Source organism: Peromyscus californicus, unplaced genomic scaffold, assembly GCF_007827085.1.
Source record: "Peromyscus californicus insignis strain IS unplaced genomic scaffold, ASM782708v3 Scaffold_20__1_contigs__length_68692818, whole genome shotgun sequence".
In the NCBI taxonomy this organism is placed as follows: Eukaryota; Metazoa; Chordata; class Mammalia; order Rodentia; family Cricetidae; genus Peromyscus; species Peromyscus californicus.
This window is the reverse complement of record NW_026294503.1, coordinates 40,502,016-40,519,451: the sequence shown is the minus strand read 5'-3', so window position 1 is coordinate 40,519,451 and position 17,436 is coordinate 40,502,016. Positions and strand designations below refer to the sequence as shown.

General features: G+C 52.1%; 1 protein-coding gene across 2 annotated transcripts; it reads right to left on the bottom strand.

Moving 5' to 3' along the window:
• Positions 1-10,134: 10,134 nt before the first annotated feature.
• On the bottom strand, positions 10,135-11,768 carry Gpihbp1 (glycosylphosphatidylinositol anchored high density lipoprotein binding protein 1). Of its 2 annotated transcripts, none has more exons than XM_052747451.1 (4): positions 11,632-11,768; positions 11,232-11,348; positions 10,715-10,828; positions 10,135-10,190 (listed from the first exon to the last, which is right to left on the bottom strand). In XM_052747451.1, the coding sequence occupies exons 1-4, from the start codon at positions 11,687-11,689 to the stop codon at positions 10,135-10,137; spliced, it is 345 nt and encodes a 114-aa protein (XP_052603411.1). In that variant the 5' UTR covers positions 11,690-11,768. The 2 variants fall into 2 exon arrangements, with proteins under 2 accessions (XP_052603411.1, XP_052603412.1); XM_052747452.1 differs by having other exon boundaries at positions 10,144-10,599.
• Between the last annotated feature and the right edge of the window lie 5,668 nt (positions 11,769-17,436).

Here is a 17,436-nt window from a genome sequence, read left to right as displayed (position 1 = left end):
ACGTAAGGCCCACGTCACAGTATGACTGGTACTGTAAGCCAGGACAAAAACCTGTGGCTAGCGATGCCATAGGCCCCAGAATGAAGGCCCTTGCTCTTGTGAGTTGGAAGTATGTGATGTACCCATCAAATTACCCTCTAAACATCTGTGATTGCACCCATAGATGACTGCTGCTATCAGACTGTCCAGTAAAAATGCTTTTTATAGTCACGGAGGTTACTGCAGAGAGTCATAAGTGGTTGGACTGCTGAATTTGTGGACAACTGGCCCTCTCAAGTCAAGCATATATACCTCGGACTGTGTCTTCTCTGTCTCCACAAATTAGACTGACTTCTTGGAATCCCTTGAAATACAGTAGCTTTTGTCTGTGAGACTTTGCTCACTGGCTTGGATTACTCCATCATTGTTCTAGGAATGAGGATGTGGTGACTTGAATAAAAATGGCCCCCATAGGCCCATAGAGAGTGGCGCTATTAAGAGATGTAGTCTTGTTGGAGTAAGTGCGGCCTGGGGTTGGACTTTGGTGTTTCAGAAGCTCAAGCCAGGCCCAGTGGTTCACTATCTCTTCCTACTGCCTGCCAATCCAGATGCAGAACTCCCAGCTCCTTCTCCAGCACCACGTCTGCCTGTGTGCCGCCATGCTTCCTGCCATGATGACAATGGACGACATCTGTGAACTGTAAGCAAATGCTTTCTTTTAGAAGAGTTGACATGATTATGGTATCTCTTTATAGAAATAGAAACCCTGAATAAGACAGAGTCTGTTGCTGTTATGTACAGTAGTGCCGTGGCATACAGTGCCCAGCCTGAGTAGAAGAGAATGTACAATTCCTCTCCTTCTAAGGTTCAGAGAGCTGGTGGAAGAGGACAGAGATACACTCTAAGAGGTGGAGGAAGGATGGAGCACAGCTATTTATTTATTTATTTGTTTGTTTATTATGTATACAGTATTCTGCCTGCATGTGTTCCTGCAGGCCAGAAGAGGGCACCAGATCTCATTACAGGTGGTTGTGAACCACTATGTGGTTGCTGGGAATTGAGCTCAGAACCTCTGGAAGAGCAGTTGGTGCTCTTAACCCCGGACCCATCTCTCCAGCCCTGAGCACAGCTATTTCTTTTGAACTTGCTGTGACCTGTACCATCATGGAGTCGAATAGCTGTGTGACCTGCAGGGGATCTTGGGCCAAAGTCATATGTGTTGGTTGATTTGTGTCAACTTCCCACAAACTAGAGTCACTCAACAAGAGAGAAACTCAACTGGGAAGATACTTCCACCAGATTGACCTATAGGGGGGGGTCTATGGGGCATTTCCCCTATTAATGATTGATGTGGGGGGACCTAGCTTCTGATGGTGGGCAGTGCCACCCTTGGGCAGGTGGTCCTGAGTTGTATAAAAAAGCAGGCTGAGAAAGCTGCGGAGAGCAAGCCGGTAAATAACATAACTCGTATCCTAAACTCCTGGCTCTTGGTTCCTGTCTTGAGTTCATGCCATGACTTCCCTTCATGGTGGACCGTGATGGGGTCACGTAAGCCAAATAAATCTTCCCCTCACCAGGCTGGTTTTGGTTGTGGTGTTTTACCACAGCACACGAGGATGACAAAGGAGGCTGAACTGTACAGCAGGCAGCCAGATCTACAACACTGGGCCGTTACCGCTCCCTCTTCGGTTGAGGGAGGGTCACAAGATACCTGTCCAGAGATTCCAACTGCCATTCCTCCTGCCCAAGCTGCATGTCATCTTAGAAATGCTAAAGTGTAGAAGAGGTTAAAAAAAAGTTAGGGGTTTAGACTTTTTAGGGGTGCAGCTGCCTGTGAGTCACTCAGGTCCTTGTGCAACCCCAACAGACTCATTTGTAAATTTTGCCAAGCTAAACTTGGCAGGACCTTTCCTTGGTCTCTTGGCTCCCTCCCTATTTGAAGTGAACAGTTATTTTTTTTTTATGTGGGGAGTCACAAGACAGGGTACAAACACCCTGAACACAATCTGGGGGGATGTCCTCAGGGTCTACATGGAGGGGAGACCCTCTGAATCTGCCAGTAGACCCCAAGGAAGTTCTGTAATACTGGGCCAATCTAGGCCTGGACCTAGGCCAAGGACATCCTCCACCTTGCCCCAGCTGGCAGGTTACCATGGGCCCACACATAAGGAATTAAGGGACTTGGGCTCCGGTACCTTCTGGAGACCACTCAGAGACTGTTCTGCAGCCTTGGGCTTGCTTCTCCTGGGTACAACTGGCCAGGGAACTAATATCTTCCTCTTTATTACAACGTCTCCAGCAGACTGAGTTCTACCAGAGCCAGGCCACATCCATCTCTCAGCCTAGGAACCCAGGGATGAGACTGGGAGTGTCGTGTGGAGGCAGCTCAAGGCAGCTCACAGCCCCCCACCCAGCCCCTCAGGCCAAGGGTGTACCTTTTCCCAGCCTGGACTGTGCATCTGCACCAGCCTATTGAGGTTCAAGACTCCTAGACCACCAACCATCTTTACGGTCACCCAACCAGACAGGTGTGCATGGGTTTGGGCATGTGTGTGATGGCCGAGTGTGATCTGCGGCCTCAATACTTAGGAGTTCCCAGAAACCAGTCCCTCTACCTGATAATGTGTCTATCTCCCTGGTCTCCCTGTTGCTGACAGACCAGGCCTTTGACCAAACACCAAGAGTTCTGTCATGTTCTGAATGGCATCCTCGAAAGTCACAATGAACTCCTACCTATCCCATCCCATCCCATCCCACCCCATCCTGTCCCATCCCATCCCATCCCATCTCATAGTGTGGCTGTGTTTGGAGAAAGGCTCTTTACAGAGGCAATTAAGGTAAGACCTGGTCATTAGAGTTGTTCCTGACCCAATACAACCAAATGAGAAGAGATTGGGACACAGGCTACCCACTGAATGAGAAGAGATTGGGGCACAGGCTATCCAATGAATGAGAAGAGATCGGGACACAGGCTACCCAATGAATGAGAAGAGATCGGGACACAGGCTACCCACTGAATGAGAAGAGATTGGGGCACAGGCTACCCACTGAATGAGAAGAGATTGGGGCACAGGCTACCCAATGAATGAAGAGATTGGGGCACAGGCTACCCAGAGTGACAACCGCACTCGGGCGGGTTATTAGGGTCACAGGTCAGTTAGCAGACACCCAGGATGCTTGTTTGGAAGCACAGCAAAGTTTCCATTTTGTTTATTTATTGTTTGTTCATTTGAGATGAAGTCTCACTATGTTGCCCATTTCAAACTCCCAAGTGGGGAGTATAGACAAAAGCCACTGTGACCAACTGGTCAAAGTATCCATTTAAAAAAAAAAATCGGTTACATTTTCTGTTCCTGGCATCTGAAAGCAAATCGAAGTTCTGGGCTCAAGCTAAGTGAACTGAGGCCTCATCTCAGTGGAGCAGAGCATCTTTGCTGAGAGCTCCAAGTCTTCCCAGGAGCCCAGCACCCAGGAAGGGCCCACAGCGGACTCAGAGTATGATGGGCTCTGGCAGATGTTCTGCTTCTTAGGCAGATCAGGAGCCAACTGTCATCAGCCCTCTTCACTTGGGGTAGAGTTCTCATCACCCTAAAGCTATGGCTGTCAGCCAGGCGGAGAAACTTAGAAGCTGGGGGAGAAGAGAGACCTGAGGGAGGGTTGCCTGAAGGAGGGGCGTCCACTGAAGACGTCCAAGAGGTGAGCATGGTGCCTGAAAGGACCAAGCAGATGCCATAACAGGCTGCTCAGTCTTCTCTCAGAGATCAGGCCTCAATTTCAGTTTCCTGAGACTTGAGCAAGCAGTTTCTGGGAGGGCCATGAACAAAAGACTGCTCAAAGTTTAGCCAGATGTTTACTTTCTGGGGCCCCCTCACCAACTTAGAGTTATGTGCAGGACGTGCTTGACCAGCCAGCCCCCATGGTGGCTCAAGCACAAAGCCTGGGACTTGTGCTGGACTGCCCCCAAAGTAATAAATTGTAACCACCAACCAGTAAATTCAAAGGTTACATACCCTCACCCAATTAAAAGAGAACAGAGATAAAGATAAACCAATCCGAGTTGCACCCGTGCAAAACTCCCCCAACCCCCCTGAAGGGCTTGTGGATTTTGCCTTTAAAAAGCTAGCCACACAAAGAAAAAGCAAGTTCCTCCTGGCCTCACGACTGCGAGTGAGTGCTTTGGATGAGCTTCCCTGTCTGCGGCTTGTAAACAAACAGAAATAAACCATGCTAATTGCATTCTGAACCTAAGGTCTGTGGTGGTTTGTCTTTGGGGTCCCAATCTGGGCATAACAGTGCCCAAGGTCTGAGGCAGATAATGCTCTGAGGGAACAAGGACTCCCGCTTGGCTGAGAGAGCTACCTGGCTCATTTCAGGATCCTCTGGAGATGGAACAGAGGTAAGGACAGTTTCACAACTCGAAGGCTGCCTGCTAATTTGCTCACACAGGCAAAGATATCACTGAGAAACCTGAAACATGATAGAAATGAGTCTGGAGTCCCAAGAAAATGACCACACAAGGCAAAAAGGTTTATTTCTGGGGCTTGGAAAGACGACTCAGCCATTTAGAACTGTTCTTCCAGAGGACCCGGGTTTGAGTCCCAGCACCACACCGTGGCTCTCAACCTCCTGTTATTCCCTGCCTGTAGCTTCTGGCCTCTTAGGGTGCCAGGCACTCATGTGATGCATACATACATACATACATACATACATACATATATATGCAGACAAGACATGCATACACATATAATAATAAAATTGAGAATGTTTTTCGTCTACAGAAGGGTGTGTGTCCATGTCAAATCCAGCAGGCAAGCACACACAGCAGAGGTCCCTCTGGGTTTTTTTTCCTAATGCAAAGTGGTCCCGTACTTCACTCTGAGTGGTCAGAGCCTGGCCTTGAACTCTTATGCTATTGACTGACTTAGAACAGTGCAGCTGATAGCAAAGTGCAATTTTTGAAAAGAGAACACATCCTTGGGCACATATTTGATTCAAGAAATGACCCTGGGGAGGGGATTTGAATTTCTGCCAATGGCTCCTTCATAATTTTTTAAAAATGGAATCTTGTCTTATTTAACCCTTTGCTAGAAAAGATGGTACGTTTTCTTTACATTTCCCACAGAATTAAGAGACAAAAAGCTAGGCACAGCCGGGCAGTGGTGGTGCACACCTTTAATTTAATCCCAGCACTCAGGAGGCAGAGGCAAAGCGATCTCTGTGAGTTTGAGGCCAGCCTGGTCTACGGAAGCCACCCAAGGAAGCACCAGCCAGGTACACCACTACAAAGAACAATTATGTGGTGGAGAGGTGAGAAATACGGAAAAGTGGAGCTGTGTGTGTGCTATGGAGAAAGGCAGAACTGGAGACATGATGGCCATGACAGGTGAGAAAGAGGGCTGAGATCAACATGCTGTCATTGTCCAGTAGGGTCAGTGGGATGGTGGACAATAGCTTGGAGCTTATGCAGATGCAGACTCAGCCCCCAAACCTGCTGCCTGGCGGCAGGATCCCTCTGGCTGTGGAATCCTCCCGACTGTGGGATCTCCCTGGCTGTGGGCAATGATGGAAGTCTGAGATGAGGAAAGGTTCACTTTCTGGATTGAACCCCCTGGAAGGACCACTGTGGTCTGAGATACCACAGGAGGCCATGCTGGTGTCAGTGGTCCATGTGGCTGCCCCAGACTTCGATGAAGCCTGAGATCCATGTGGACATAGGTAGTATGTGCCGCTGCCGGATGCCCTGGTGATGTCCTCAGGCTTTGCTGCCTCGGGGAGGTCATCCTGATGTGAGTGGCAGGCGGAACCACCTGAGACCATGCTGAGGCTTGTGGTCTGTGCAGCCACTGAGGGACATGAGTGGGACAATGGTCCTGATATGGCCAAGGGCTGTATTGATGCCTGTGGCCAGTGTTACCATTGAAGCCCATGTGGATGTTCGGTGGTTGGGGCTGACTCCTGAAGCCATGTTAATGTCCATGGGTGCAGGAGAGCTGGTCTTGCTCTTGCCTCCCATGGGAGACCTGGCCCCGACCCTCGCCTGACCACAGCATTGCAGTTCTGGTAGTAGTGTGGGCATGGAAGAAAGCTAGTCTCACCCCATTCTGACCTCGGCATAGCTTTCCTCCGCTGATGTCTTCTAGCTTGGATACAGGCAGAGAAAGTCTTCTCCTCCCTTGGGATGGCCACTAGGAATTTGACCATGCTCCAGCGAATATATAGACAACACGAAATGGACTTGTCTTTTCTTTTGGTGGTGGGGAGGGAGGTTATGGGGGAAGGAGGATGGTCATGAGAAGACTGGGAGGTGAGCACGTTTGGGGTGCGTGATGTGAGATTCCCAAATAATCAAAAATAATTAAAAAAAAATAAAAGCTAGGTACACTAAGGAAGAAACCTTTTAACGCCAGGATGCCTGTTCATTTCCCAGGGCAACCTTGGCCCCACCCTCAGAGTGGGTATGGAGCCATCCCTCAGTGGGAGGAGCCATCCCTAAGTGGGTGCTGGGCTGAGTCCTGCTTATTGTTGGTGTCTTTTGTACCTCCAGTCCGTCTGCATTCAGGTCCTCCCTCCAGTCTTGGGATCTTTACTTCCTGTGCCTGTGGCTGTGGGCACAGGCTGAGACGGTGTGTGGGTATTAGATGCCCATTGCCCCTACTATTATCCTGTGTGTGGATGTCATGGCTGATAGGCCAGGGAGCTGCAGTGGGAGACTGTTTAAAAGCAAAATGGTCCAAACAGGCTCATATGTTCGAATGCTTGGTCCTTAGTTGGTGGAACTGTTTAGGAAGGATTAGGAGGTGTGGCCTTGTTGGAGGAGGCGTGTCACTGGGGGCTAGCTTTCAGGTTTTAAAAGTCCACATCATTCCCAGCTACCTCTCTGTGTGTCATGCTTGTGGATCAGATATAAACCCCAGGTACTGCTTTAGTGCCTGGCTTGCCTGCCTGTTGACATGCTCCCTGCCATGAATTCACCCTCTGGAACAGTAAGCCCTAATAAATAGTTTTGTAAATTGTCTTGGTCATGGTGTCCCTAATTGAACTGAAAAATAACTAAGACAGACAGACAGTCAGATACACATACAGACACACATACTCCCCTTAAAAGTTCCACCCCTTTCCACAGTGCCACAGGTTCAAGCCTTCAACACCAGCCCCCGGAGGACATTTAAGATCCAAGTCATGCTTTGGAGACCCGCATGCAGGAGTACTGTGGGTTGAAGCTGATCTGGGCCACCCCCTCCCCCAGCTCTGCAGCATAAGCTTGGGTTTGTGGGGAAGTTACTGAGTCCGTGACCTTCTGCCTTAGGAAACCGCCCCAGATGGGAACATTGTCAGGACCCAGCAACCCCCACCCCAGCTGGCTGGAAGATTAGGCATTTTCCCTCACATCCTATTGTTCTTCCTTGGGATGACATCCTGCACTGGGCTCTGAGACAGGGTCTAGGATGTTTGGACTGTGGCTGGCACCTCTGACCCACATGGAACTATAGGAAGTTGCTGCACAATTTGGCTCCCCTAGCCTCTGGGGCAGCAGCCTCTTGTTGACTTCACCTCCCTTGACAGCTTGTGACGTCGTTGTAGTCGTCATTCAGATAGCAAAAATTCCCGGGAATGAGTCTTGGTTCCGCAGTCACCACCATGTGACCTTGAAGCAGATTCCCTCGTCCGAGTTTCTAGTCTCCTTTGTCGGGGCGGGGTGTGTGTGTGTGTGTGTCCTGACCACACCTATCTTCACCTGCACACCCCTGCCTTAGAGCTCCAGTGGCTCATGACAATGCTGTGTGTGTGTGTGTGTGTGTGTGTGTGTGTGTGGTGGGGCAGGAGGGCTGACAGTGGTAGTGATGGGTGCTGCTGGAAGATAGGCTTCTCTGTTCCCAAGTTGTTCCTTGCTCCTTTCGAAGCCACTAGAGGTGCTCAGTGCCACCTGCATAGTCCCCAGCTTCAGCTGTGTTTCCTGCTTCCCCCGGAGCAAGGAACCAGGGGACCCTGGAAGAAGACAGTGAGGCTGGAGCCCCAGGCAGGGGAGGCCCTACAGCAGTGACTTCAGACTGAAATAATGTGTCCAGCGTTTCTAGATTGGGAGTGGTTAATGAAGGTTCTTTTGGTCTGGAGAGACCAGAGCTGGCACAGTTGGGGCATTTGCAATAAACACATACCCTGCTGGGTCTGCTGGGTCTGCTGGAGCTGCTGGAGCTGATGATGGAGCTGCTGGAGCTGCTGGAGCTGATAGAGCATGAGTCCTAAGTGTGCTATGGATAGTCAGGCTTGGGGCACCTCAGTGAGTCTACACTGCAGTCCCACCTCACAGAGGAGATGAGTCGCATGTGGGTCCCAGGGATCATGGAGCTGGTAGGGTGGATTGAAGATTTTAACTCAGGCAGTCTGACTCCTCAGCTGTGTACCAGTCAAAGGCTGTGTCTGTGTGAGTAATGAAGCCCGTGTATAGTGCAAGCCTATGTGTATGAACATGCGTGAAAATGGGAGCAAAGGAAAACCAAGACAGATACCTTCAACAAGGGAATTGACTTCCCTCCTAGGAAAGGGTATCTTGAGGTAGGTGCCTTGAGGTGCAAAGTCGGTGTCGCCTCCATCCAAGAGCTCTATCCTTGGATGGCCCAGCCAGCCACTGATGCTTTATCAGTAAGGGAAAGGAGACATGGTGGGTAGTGGAGGTTTCTTTCTTTCCTTCTTTCTTTTCTTTTCTCTCTTTCTTTCTCTCTCTCTCTCTTTCTTTCTTTCTTTCTTTCTTTCTTTCTTTCTTTCTTTCTTTCTTTCTTGACACAGTTTCTATGTGTAGTTTTGGTGCCTGTCCTGGAACTCACTCTGTAGACCAAGCTGGCCTCAGATTCACAGAAATCCATCTGCCTCTGCCTCCCAAGTGCTGGGATTAAGGGCATGCACTGCCTGGCCAATAGAGGTTTCTTTTCTTTTCTTTTTTTCTTTTTCTTTTTCTTTTTTTTTTTTTTTTTGGTTTTTTTGAGACAGGGTTTTTCTGTGTAGCTTTGCGCCTTTCCTGGAACTCACTCTGTAGACCCAGACTGGCCTCGAACTCACAGAGATCCGCCTGCCTCTGCCTCCCGAGTGCTGGGATTAAAGGCGTGCGCCACCACCGCCTGGTCAGTAGAGGTTTCTTATTGCATGCCAGTGAACAAACTTGACTTTTAGGAAAGGACTCTAGACTTCTAGTTCTTATAACATTGAGCTACAGGGACCTAAGAGTCCCTTAAGGCTCACTCTTTGCTGCACAAGTAGGGAGACTGAGGTACAAGTCAGCACTGGCCCAGGTGTACCCTTCTCTCTCATCCCAGACATCTGCCCTGGCACCAACTGCTAGTGAAAGAATAGCTTGATGCTGTCAGGGAAGCCAAGAGCTCAGCTGATAGGGGCCATACCCAGTCAAGGATTGCCCACCTGTCAAGCAGCCAGGCTCCCTATCAAGGAGATGCTCACCTGCCCAACAGCTAGGTGCCTCTCCCCAGCCAGAAAAGGTACCCACCCGCCCAGGCAAGAATGGATATGCTATCCATTTCTCTACCTCTGGAGCCCATGGGGCTTTTTATTCCCAGACCTGCATTCCATCTTGGGCTCCTGGAGGCCTGGGCTAGGAGAGAGGGCCTGGAATCCAGAAGAGGATGGACTTCTTGGCCAGGTTGCAGCTGGGGAATCCCCCACTCAGCAGCTGGGCCTTCCTCCTGCTTTCTCCCTCCTTCCTTCTCCTTCGCTCTACCTCAGTCCCACAACTTTCCTGGTCTCCCTCCAAGACCCCCCCCCCCCAAGCCGCTGGAGGCTCACCCTGCGCCTCACACCTATGAAAGGACTGAGTTTATCTAGGTGGTGGCTCCGGGGAAGAATTTCATGCTGGCAAATTCAGGAAGAGAACGAGACTTACAGGCTTGTTAGGAGCTCTGTGCAGCTGGGCGGGCGGGCGGGGCCCCTGTAGGCTGAACATCCCTAGAGCACGGGCAACAGACACCTGGACCGGAGGCTGAGGTGATACCCACACTGCTGCCCGTGGGCAGAGGACAGACAAAGGCAAGGAGGCCCGAGGGGTGAAACTGAGGGCAGAGGAGCTACAACTGGCTGGGTTGCAAAAGAAATTCAAGTTTATTCTCTGAAGCTGGTTGTGTGTGTCGGGGGGGAGGCCAGGGTATCCTGCTAGGAAGAGGGCAGGCAGTCTTCAGGCCCCTGATGCCCATAGACTAGTGAGGAGGCTGAGCAGGAGGGCTGTATCACCAAATTTGGGCCAGCCTGGAGGGCATCCTGACCTACTGCCCTGGGGCTGGTTATTCCTGCCGCCCTTGGGCAAGCTAGCCCCACCACTCTGAGGATTGGCAGACTTGACCTGGGGCGGGTGGCCAACCCTGTCACCTTGAGGATGTCTGACTCCGACATCCAGGGGTCTCCCTGCAATGCCATCTTGAGGATTTTTGACCCCACCCTCCACGGGGCTGCCTGCCCCACCAGCCGGAGAGTCCTGGACTTGGGGGCTCTGCCAGGGTGGAATATTGCACAGGGTGGACTGGCAACAGGTCTGTGTCATCTGGGTGCCAGATATCGTCTTGGTGATGGGTTGGCAGGTATCAGTACACCACATGGAGTAGGTAGTCAGGAGACCTTGGTCTAGGGGGTGTGGAGAAGAGGCGGTGAGGGCGGGGCACGGGTGTCAGTGCAGGCTCCTTCTCTGACCCCCTCTTTGGGTGTGCCCCCCCCTCCGCCCCTGCTGCCATACGCTCACCAGTGTTGCCATGAGAGATGAATGTGGTGCAGAAGGTCTTGTGGTAGCAGCTCTGTATCTGGTTGCAGCTCTCCCCGCTGTGTATTGCCTGGCAGGTGTAACACTGCAGGTGTTCTGTGGACAGCAGGGCAGCTTAGGCTGAGAGTGGTCCTCCAGGGCCATCCCCGAGCACCTGCCCTCACCACCAGTCACCCATCAGCCCTCCTGCAGGAGCCTGTGCCTCGAGCTATTAAGAAGAGCTACAGAACGTGGGGGTCAGATAAGGTGGAGCCCAGGGCTAAGGAAGCAGGAAGGGATGGGAAGCAGAGCAGAGAGGGCTAAGAGGAGCAGACCCGAGTGTCAGCTCAGGGTGGAGAACGCTGAAGCCTGAGGGGAGAGCCTGTGTGTGGTGTGGGCATGCTGGGCTCCCGGCCTGAATGCCAGCAGCTTGCTCTGCTTTACCCTTGGGACAGGAGGTAAGTGCTGAAGGAATGCTCTGTGCAGAGCGGGAAGCTGGGCCCTCAGCTGGGGTGGGTACCTCTGTCCCTGCTTCCAGGGATCATGTTGGTCTCCTCTTCCTCCTCTTCATAGTCATCATCGTAGCCGTAGCTCTCTGGCCCCAAGTCCACATCTCCATCTTCTTCTTGGGCCCACCCTGGTGGTGCAGGGACATCTGTGAGCCTCGAATATCCAGATGCAGAGGACACACCCAGGGTTGAGCACTAAGTCCTGATCTTACCACGCCCTCTTTTCCATATCCTTTTTATTTTATACAAGGAGAGAGAATTCTCCCCACCCCCACCCCTGCAGTGCCGAAGCAGCCAAGCCTGCAGCTGGCAAAAGAAAGGAGCCCCAGGCCCCCCATCTTCCTCCCCACGCCTATTCCTCGTCCCTAGGATAAGGGGTTCATGGACTGGGCAACCCCTTCTTGAGGTGACCCGCACCTGACTGTCCACTCAACAGCAAGACCAGGAGGACGACCCTGAGTGCCTTCATCCTGGCGCAGGCTGATCTGTCCACTGACGCTGTCCTTGTCCACTGGCGCAGGCTGATCTGTCCACTGGCGCTGCCCTCACTCGGGGTTCTGGGTCTGCAGTAAGTGGGACACAGGGCATTACTGGGGGCTTCCCGTGGTCCCTGCCAGCTCTAATCTCAAACAATGGGCCTCGTATCAGTCTTCAGCTACAGGCGGCGCCAGGCCAGGAACATCACTTCCCTCAAGGACCTCCGGGGACAGAGAGGAAGGGGAAGTTACTATATTGGCCTTGGGTGTCCTGCCCACCTCAGCTGTTCCTATTGCCTGGTGGGGACTACAAAAGGTGAGTGCTGGCCTCAGGAACCACCTGGTCCTGTCCTGGCTCCTGGGCCTCCAGGCCTCAGCATTGTCGGGGGGGGGGCTTGATGTGATCTTGATGTGTGTGATAGGCACCTATCACAAACCTCTAGGGACCCTGGCTGCACAGCCACAAGGGCTTAGGACTCTATCTGAGGGCCACAGGCCAGTCACCTTCCACCTGAGTGGAGTCCTGCTGCAGAGGATTCAGATGGGAGCGTGGTCTGTCCAGCTGCAGCTCTGAGAACCACTCTTTCCTCTCACTTCTTATCCTTGATCTTGCTGGCCCAGGCTTCTGCTGCTCTGGCCTCTTCTTCTTTTGACAGGCTGTTCCCTTAGTAACCCCCTTCCCCTTCAATCTCTTTCTGAGTTACCCCCTGCCCCGAAGCCTCCCTACTGCTCCCTGGCCCTGATGAGGCTACAGAAGGTAGGTGTTGTCCCTGGCCCTCTGCACCTAGATAGGTGTTGACTTTGAGGCAGAGAGCCTTCTGGGACTGGCTACGGTCTACCTGGCCTGGCTTCTGCCTGGCAAAACCATTAGCTCCAGCCACTGTCTCCTGCAGGGTACTTTGTGTGAGGCCTTGGACTCCTCATGGACCAGATTGATGGCTTTGGGTTTCTCCCCAGGTGCAGCAGATTCCCCCAACTCCAGAGGAGTTTGCAGATGAGAGAGCTAGGTACTGGGGAGTCCTGGTCCCTCACCTGGGGTATGGAGGGAGGCATTGGGTGCTGGACAGGAGTCTAGTCAGTGTCAAGCCCTGGGAAGTTTGTCTGTCTTGTGGCTTGGGCCAGCTCCTAAACTTGTCTAAGTCTCAGATTCCTGGGTCATCCATAGGGCATGGGAGAAGTGGCCAATCTCCAGGGGTCATTTGAAATGAATATTTGATGAGTGCCAGCTCCTCAGATTGTCTAACCTCATCTTTCTCCTAGGGTGAGGTGACCATCAAGGGCCAGGACTCATAAAGGCAAAGGGAAGTGCATGGCATAGGTGGTGATATGGATTCACAACACGCCCCCATGGTTGGGCATGGTCATGCATGCCCGGCGGAACCTAGTCACTTCCGCCTAGTCATTAAAATGTCTCACGTGACCAGGACCCCGTGGCTTTGCTTGGTTGTGTAAAGCACGCAGCACAACTATGTGATCTACGCACATGTGTGGAATAGCCACATGGGCCTGTGTGCGAAGGCACGGCCCAGCCTTTATAAGCTGCCGCCATGATTCCCGGCTCCATGTTTACTCACGTGTCTTTTCCACAGGCCTGTGCACATCTGTCTGTCTCCCTCATCTTAATAAAACTCTTGTTAGTGGATTTTGTCGTGTTTCGTGATGTTTCCTCGCAGGGTAAGAGCACCACAAATAACCAACAGGTGGTCCCTTCTGGGCTGCTGAAGACACTTCTCTGATGACTCAGCCATGCGCATGCTGTGCCTCTTAGCCTCCCCTTGAACTGTCTTCCTTCCCAGCATTTGGGAACTTACCCAGCCTTCTGTTGACCTGCACTTCTATCCCCATACCTGTTCCTAAGTTCTCACAGGCATGGTTTCTTCCCAAGCCAGGGTCAACATCTCCTCTGGTCTTGCTTCTGGTCCCACCCTCTGCAGGCCATATGCTTACCTCCAGGCGCCAGCTGCTTCCTCCAGGGGCCCTCTGACCTGGTGAGGGCCAGGGCCTTCCAGGACTCTGCAGGGAGAAGTAGACTTGTTACTACACCCTCCTCCCATGGGCCTAGGCTCTGTCAAGCAGTCTCCCTGTGAGCCTAGTTCCTCCTCTTCCAGGACCACATACACCCAGGTCTGAGATGGTGAGAATTTCCAAAGAGTGACAGCAACCTTCAGGAAATGTAGGGGTGGTGGTGGTGTGGCCACCCTGGCTGCCTTTGACAGCATCAATACTGGAGGTACACAGTGTTCCCAGGGCTATATACACCCCTCCCAGGCCCAGCACATACTGTTCCCAGCCCTACAGGAAAGATTGCTTGAGTCTGGTCCAGCTAAGCCAGGGTTGATGGTCCTGGGGTGGAGATGAGGTTGTTTACCTGATGCCCTGATGGCAGATACCTGCTCCCCTCAGCTCTGATCCCAGTATGGGTGGGAATCACTGTGTTTAGTATGCATGGATCCTCATCCCCTCCCTATTCCCCACCCCACCCCCATTGGAATTTTCCCAGGGGCCTGCCCTGAGAAAATCCTTCCTAGGGTCCTGGGGAAAATGCTGTGTTTGATATGGGGTTATCAGAGGGAAAGGAATCTATATCTACCATGCTCTTTTGTCCATTAACTTTATTTCTCTAAGACAAAATTCTGTCTATACAGCTTCAGTTCTGTCCTGACTCTCAGTTTCTCTGTGTCCCTTCTTTTTCTGTCCTCTCATAGCCCTAGTAATAATTAAGCAATTATACTTTTGATCTCATCCTCATCCCTTGTTCCTTTATCCTCCATCTTTCCTCCCTCTTCTCCTCTTCTGACCTGATTCACCTACAATCTACAAAAAAACTTTTCTTTGCTCTTCACTCCTCAGCCTGAGCCACATGCTACAAAAGATCTGCCTGTTCCTTACTTTCCAGCCACTTGACTCTGCTCTGCCCGGAAATTCTGCTCCAGTCTTTACTGCACCTGGTTATGCAAAAAGCCCTATTGTTCTCAGTCAATAGCTCTGCAAAGCCCTGAAGGCAAGGGATGGCCTGAGCTTCATTTGCACAAGAAACAAAGCTATGCATCTATAGTCTGCCTGTCTCCTTGGCTCTGTAGGGGTGCTACCTAGTAGATCAGCAGTAGGTCTGAGCTGTTTATGCTGTTTGCCATATGGCCTAGTAGTGTATGAGCACACAAGGATTTCATAGCAGAAGACAGCTGATATATATTAAAAGCTGAGCTGGGCGGTGGTGGCGCACGCCTTTAATCCCAGCACTCGGGAGGCAGAGCCAGGCAGATCTCTGTGAGTTCGAGGCCAGCCTGGGCTACCAAGTGAGTCCCAGGAAAGGCGCAAAGCTACACAGAGAAACCCTGTCTCGAAAGAAAAAAAAAAAAAAAAAAAAAGCTGAATAACATGAAATATTCCTTGATAAATGGCTTCCCTCTTGAAGGACTCCTTGGTCAATCAAGGTATAGCTTATTATATACAGCTATATCTCTATAATATATTCTTGTGGCTCACTGCACCCCCCCCACACACACACACTGCATGGCCTCTTAAGCAGACCCAAGGGAGCTCATACCTCCTCCAGAGTGAGGACATGTCCCCTACGAGCCCAAGATCCCAGTCTAGTGGTCCTGAGATGCCCAGAGCCATTTTGGAGCCTGGGTCCAGGAAATCTGCTCCTGGATTGCATCTTCCTTCTAGCAGAGGCTTCCTCCCTAACTTGAGCTGCCCCTGAAAGCAGCTAGTCACCTGGCTTCTGGCTTGCAGACTTTTCTGTCTGGGGACTCTGGTTTTGCTTTTGTTATCTGACTCCTTGGGCTGGAGGATGCTACTGGACTCTGGGTCCCTCCCCACTTTGTTCTTCTTTGGCAGCAGCAGTCTTGGACTCAAGACCTCAGTGCTGGCTGTGGACAGGGAATTCCTGGCTACTCATGCTCCCTCTAGTGAGGCGATCAGGTAACTGGTAAGGCTGAGCAGGCAGGGGCAATATTGAGGGCTGCAAGCTACTGTCTTTGGAGGTGTGTATGGCACCATCCTGGCCTCTGGGGACACCATGGTGTCAGATCTAGAGCCGTGCCATCCCCAAGGGTACTATTGAGAGAATTAGGAACACACTCAGGAGATGGGCACGTTGGAGCTGCAACAATTGACAGAGGTGGCTTTTGGGGTGAGCGTCCACTGTCTGGGTTGAGACCAGGCCTTTGGGGTAGACATGGTCTGTAGATGTACCAGCCTTCATGCTCATCGCCCTGCTGGGTTCCTTCCATTCTCTGTAGCTAACCCTCTCCCTGTTCTGGCTAGGACTCCCGGAAGCAGAGCCCAGATCCTCTTCCCCTGGGGGTAGGTGGGGAAATGAGGTGATGTACAGGTTCACCTGGGTCAGGCAGGCACCAGTTTCTTCTTCTTGAGAACTTGCACTTAGAGGCAGCCATGGTGGGTGGGTCATGGGCTCACCTCTTCTTTTCTGTGAGCCCATGAGGGATACCCACCGCAGCTTCAGAAGCCCCTTTGTGGAACACTTCCGCCCAGCTGACCCACATCCCAGGAACATGCTATATCCCTTCTCTGGTCCCTAGGTCCCCTCAGCCACACAAATGAACCTGGAGAGTCAGTCCCCTTTCCTTGGGCCCTGTAGGGGACAGCAGAGGATGGTGAGACCTCACCCTGTATCCTTGGTCTTCCAGCCTCCACGGGGCTCTCCAAGGCTGGATACACAGCTGCTTCTCTCTCAGCAGCGAGTTCAGTCCCTGCTTCTCTGCAGAGGCCAGTCAAGGCCCAACTCTAATGTCCCTCACCACTGTGCAGGCTACTGGCTTTCCCCTTGGAAAATATACAGGCAAGGGACACTCTGTCATTTATGGCATCTGGTCAGGCAGCCATCTCCCTCCGCTGATGCGGTAAGAGTCTAAAAACGGAGAGCAAGGACAAAGACGCTCTTCACCAAGTAGGAAGTGGATAAATGAAGCTGCTTCCTGCTTAAGAGGAAGGCTCGAGTTCTGCGGTGTGGCTTCACAAGAGGCATCACATTCCTGAGCTGTCCCCTTGTCTTCTCTCACTGTCTCAGGTCTACAGGCAGCATTTTCCTCCCCCGTCTGTACCACACACCTGTCCCCCAAAGCAGGGATAGCGGGAGCCTGCAAAGGAGTGGCCTGGCCCACAGGCCCAGGAAGGCAAGATTGGCTGTGGAGGGGGACAGGTAGCTGAGCTGAGACAGGGCTCTATGGTGAGGGTACCTTATGCACAGGAGGCTGTGGGCTGTGGCGATTGGGACAACAGCTGTTGGAGAAGCCGCAGCAGCCAGCCCCAGGCACACAGGGCCTCGTGGCAGAGCGTACAGCTTGCAGGAGACAGGAGGCAGAGCCGTGGGGCATCTCACGTGGACTCTGTCAGATGTGATGATGTAATCTCAGGTAAGATGCTTTGGGTCCCAGTCCCACTAGAGGGAGTGAAGGGGTCCTATTGGGACCCAGCACCTCCTACCCAAGCCCCCTACTGTTGGCAGCTTTGATCGCCTCTGGGAGGGCAGGCCCTGCTGGACTGGGGAAAGAGTCACCTTGGTGGCTTATCCTTGTTCCTCCTTTGGGATCCTCTGTGAATGAGAAGTGGGAGAGAAAAGTCAAGACCTGCTCAGGCCTCAAGCTGTGAACCAGGACAGAGCGGGATGACTCCTGAGATCAGGAAGGCCATCTCACAGAGAGCTCAGAGCAGGATAGCAGTAGGGGCTCGTCTGTACCTCATGCAGCAGCATGACCTCTGATGGCCCCAGCTG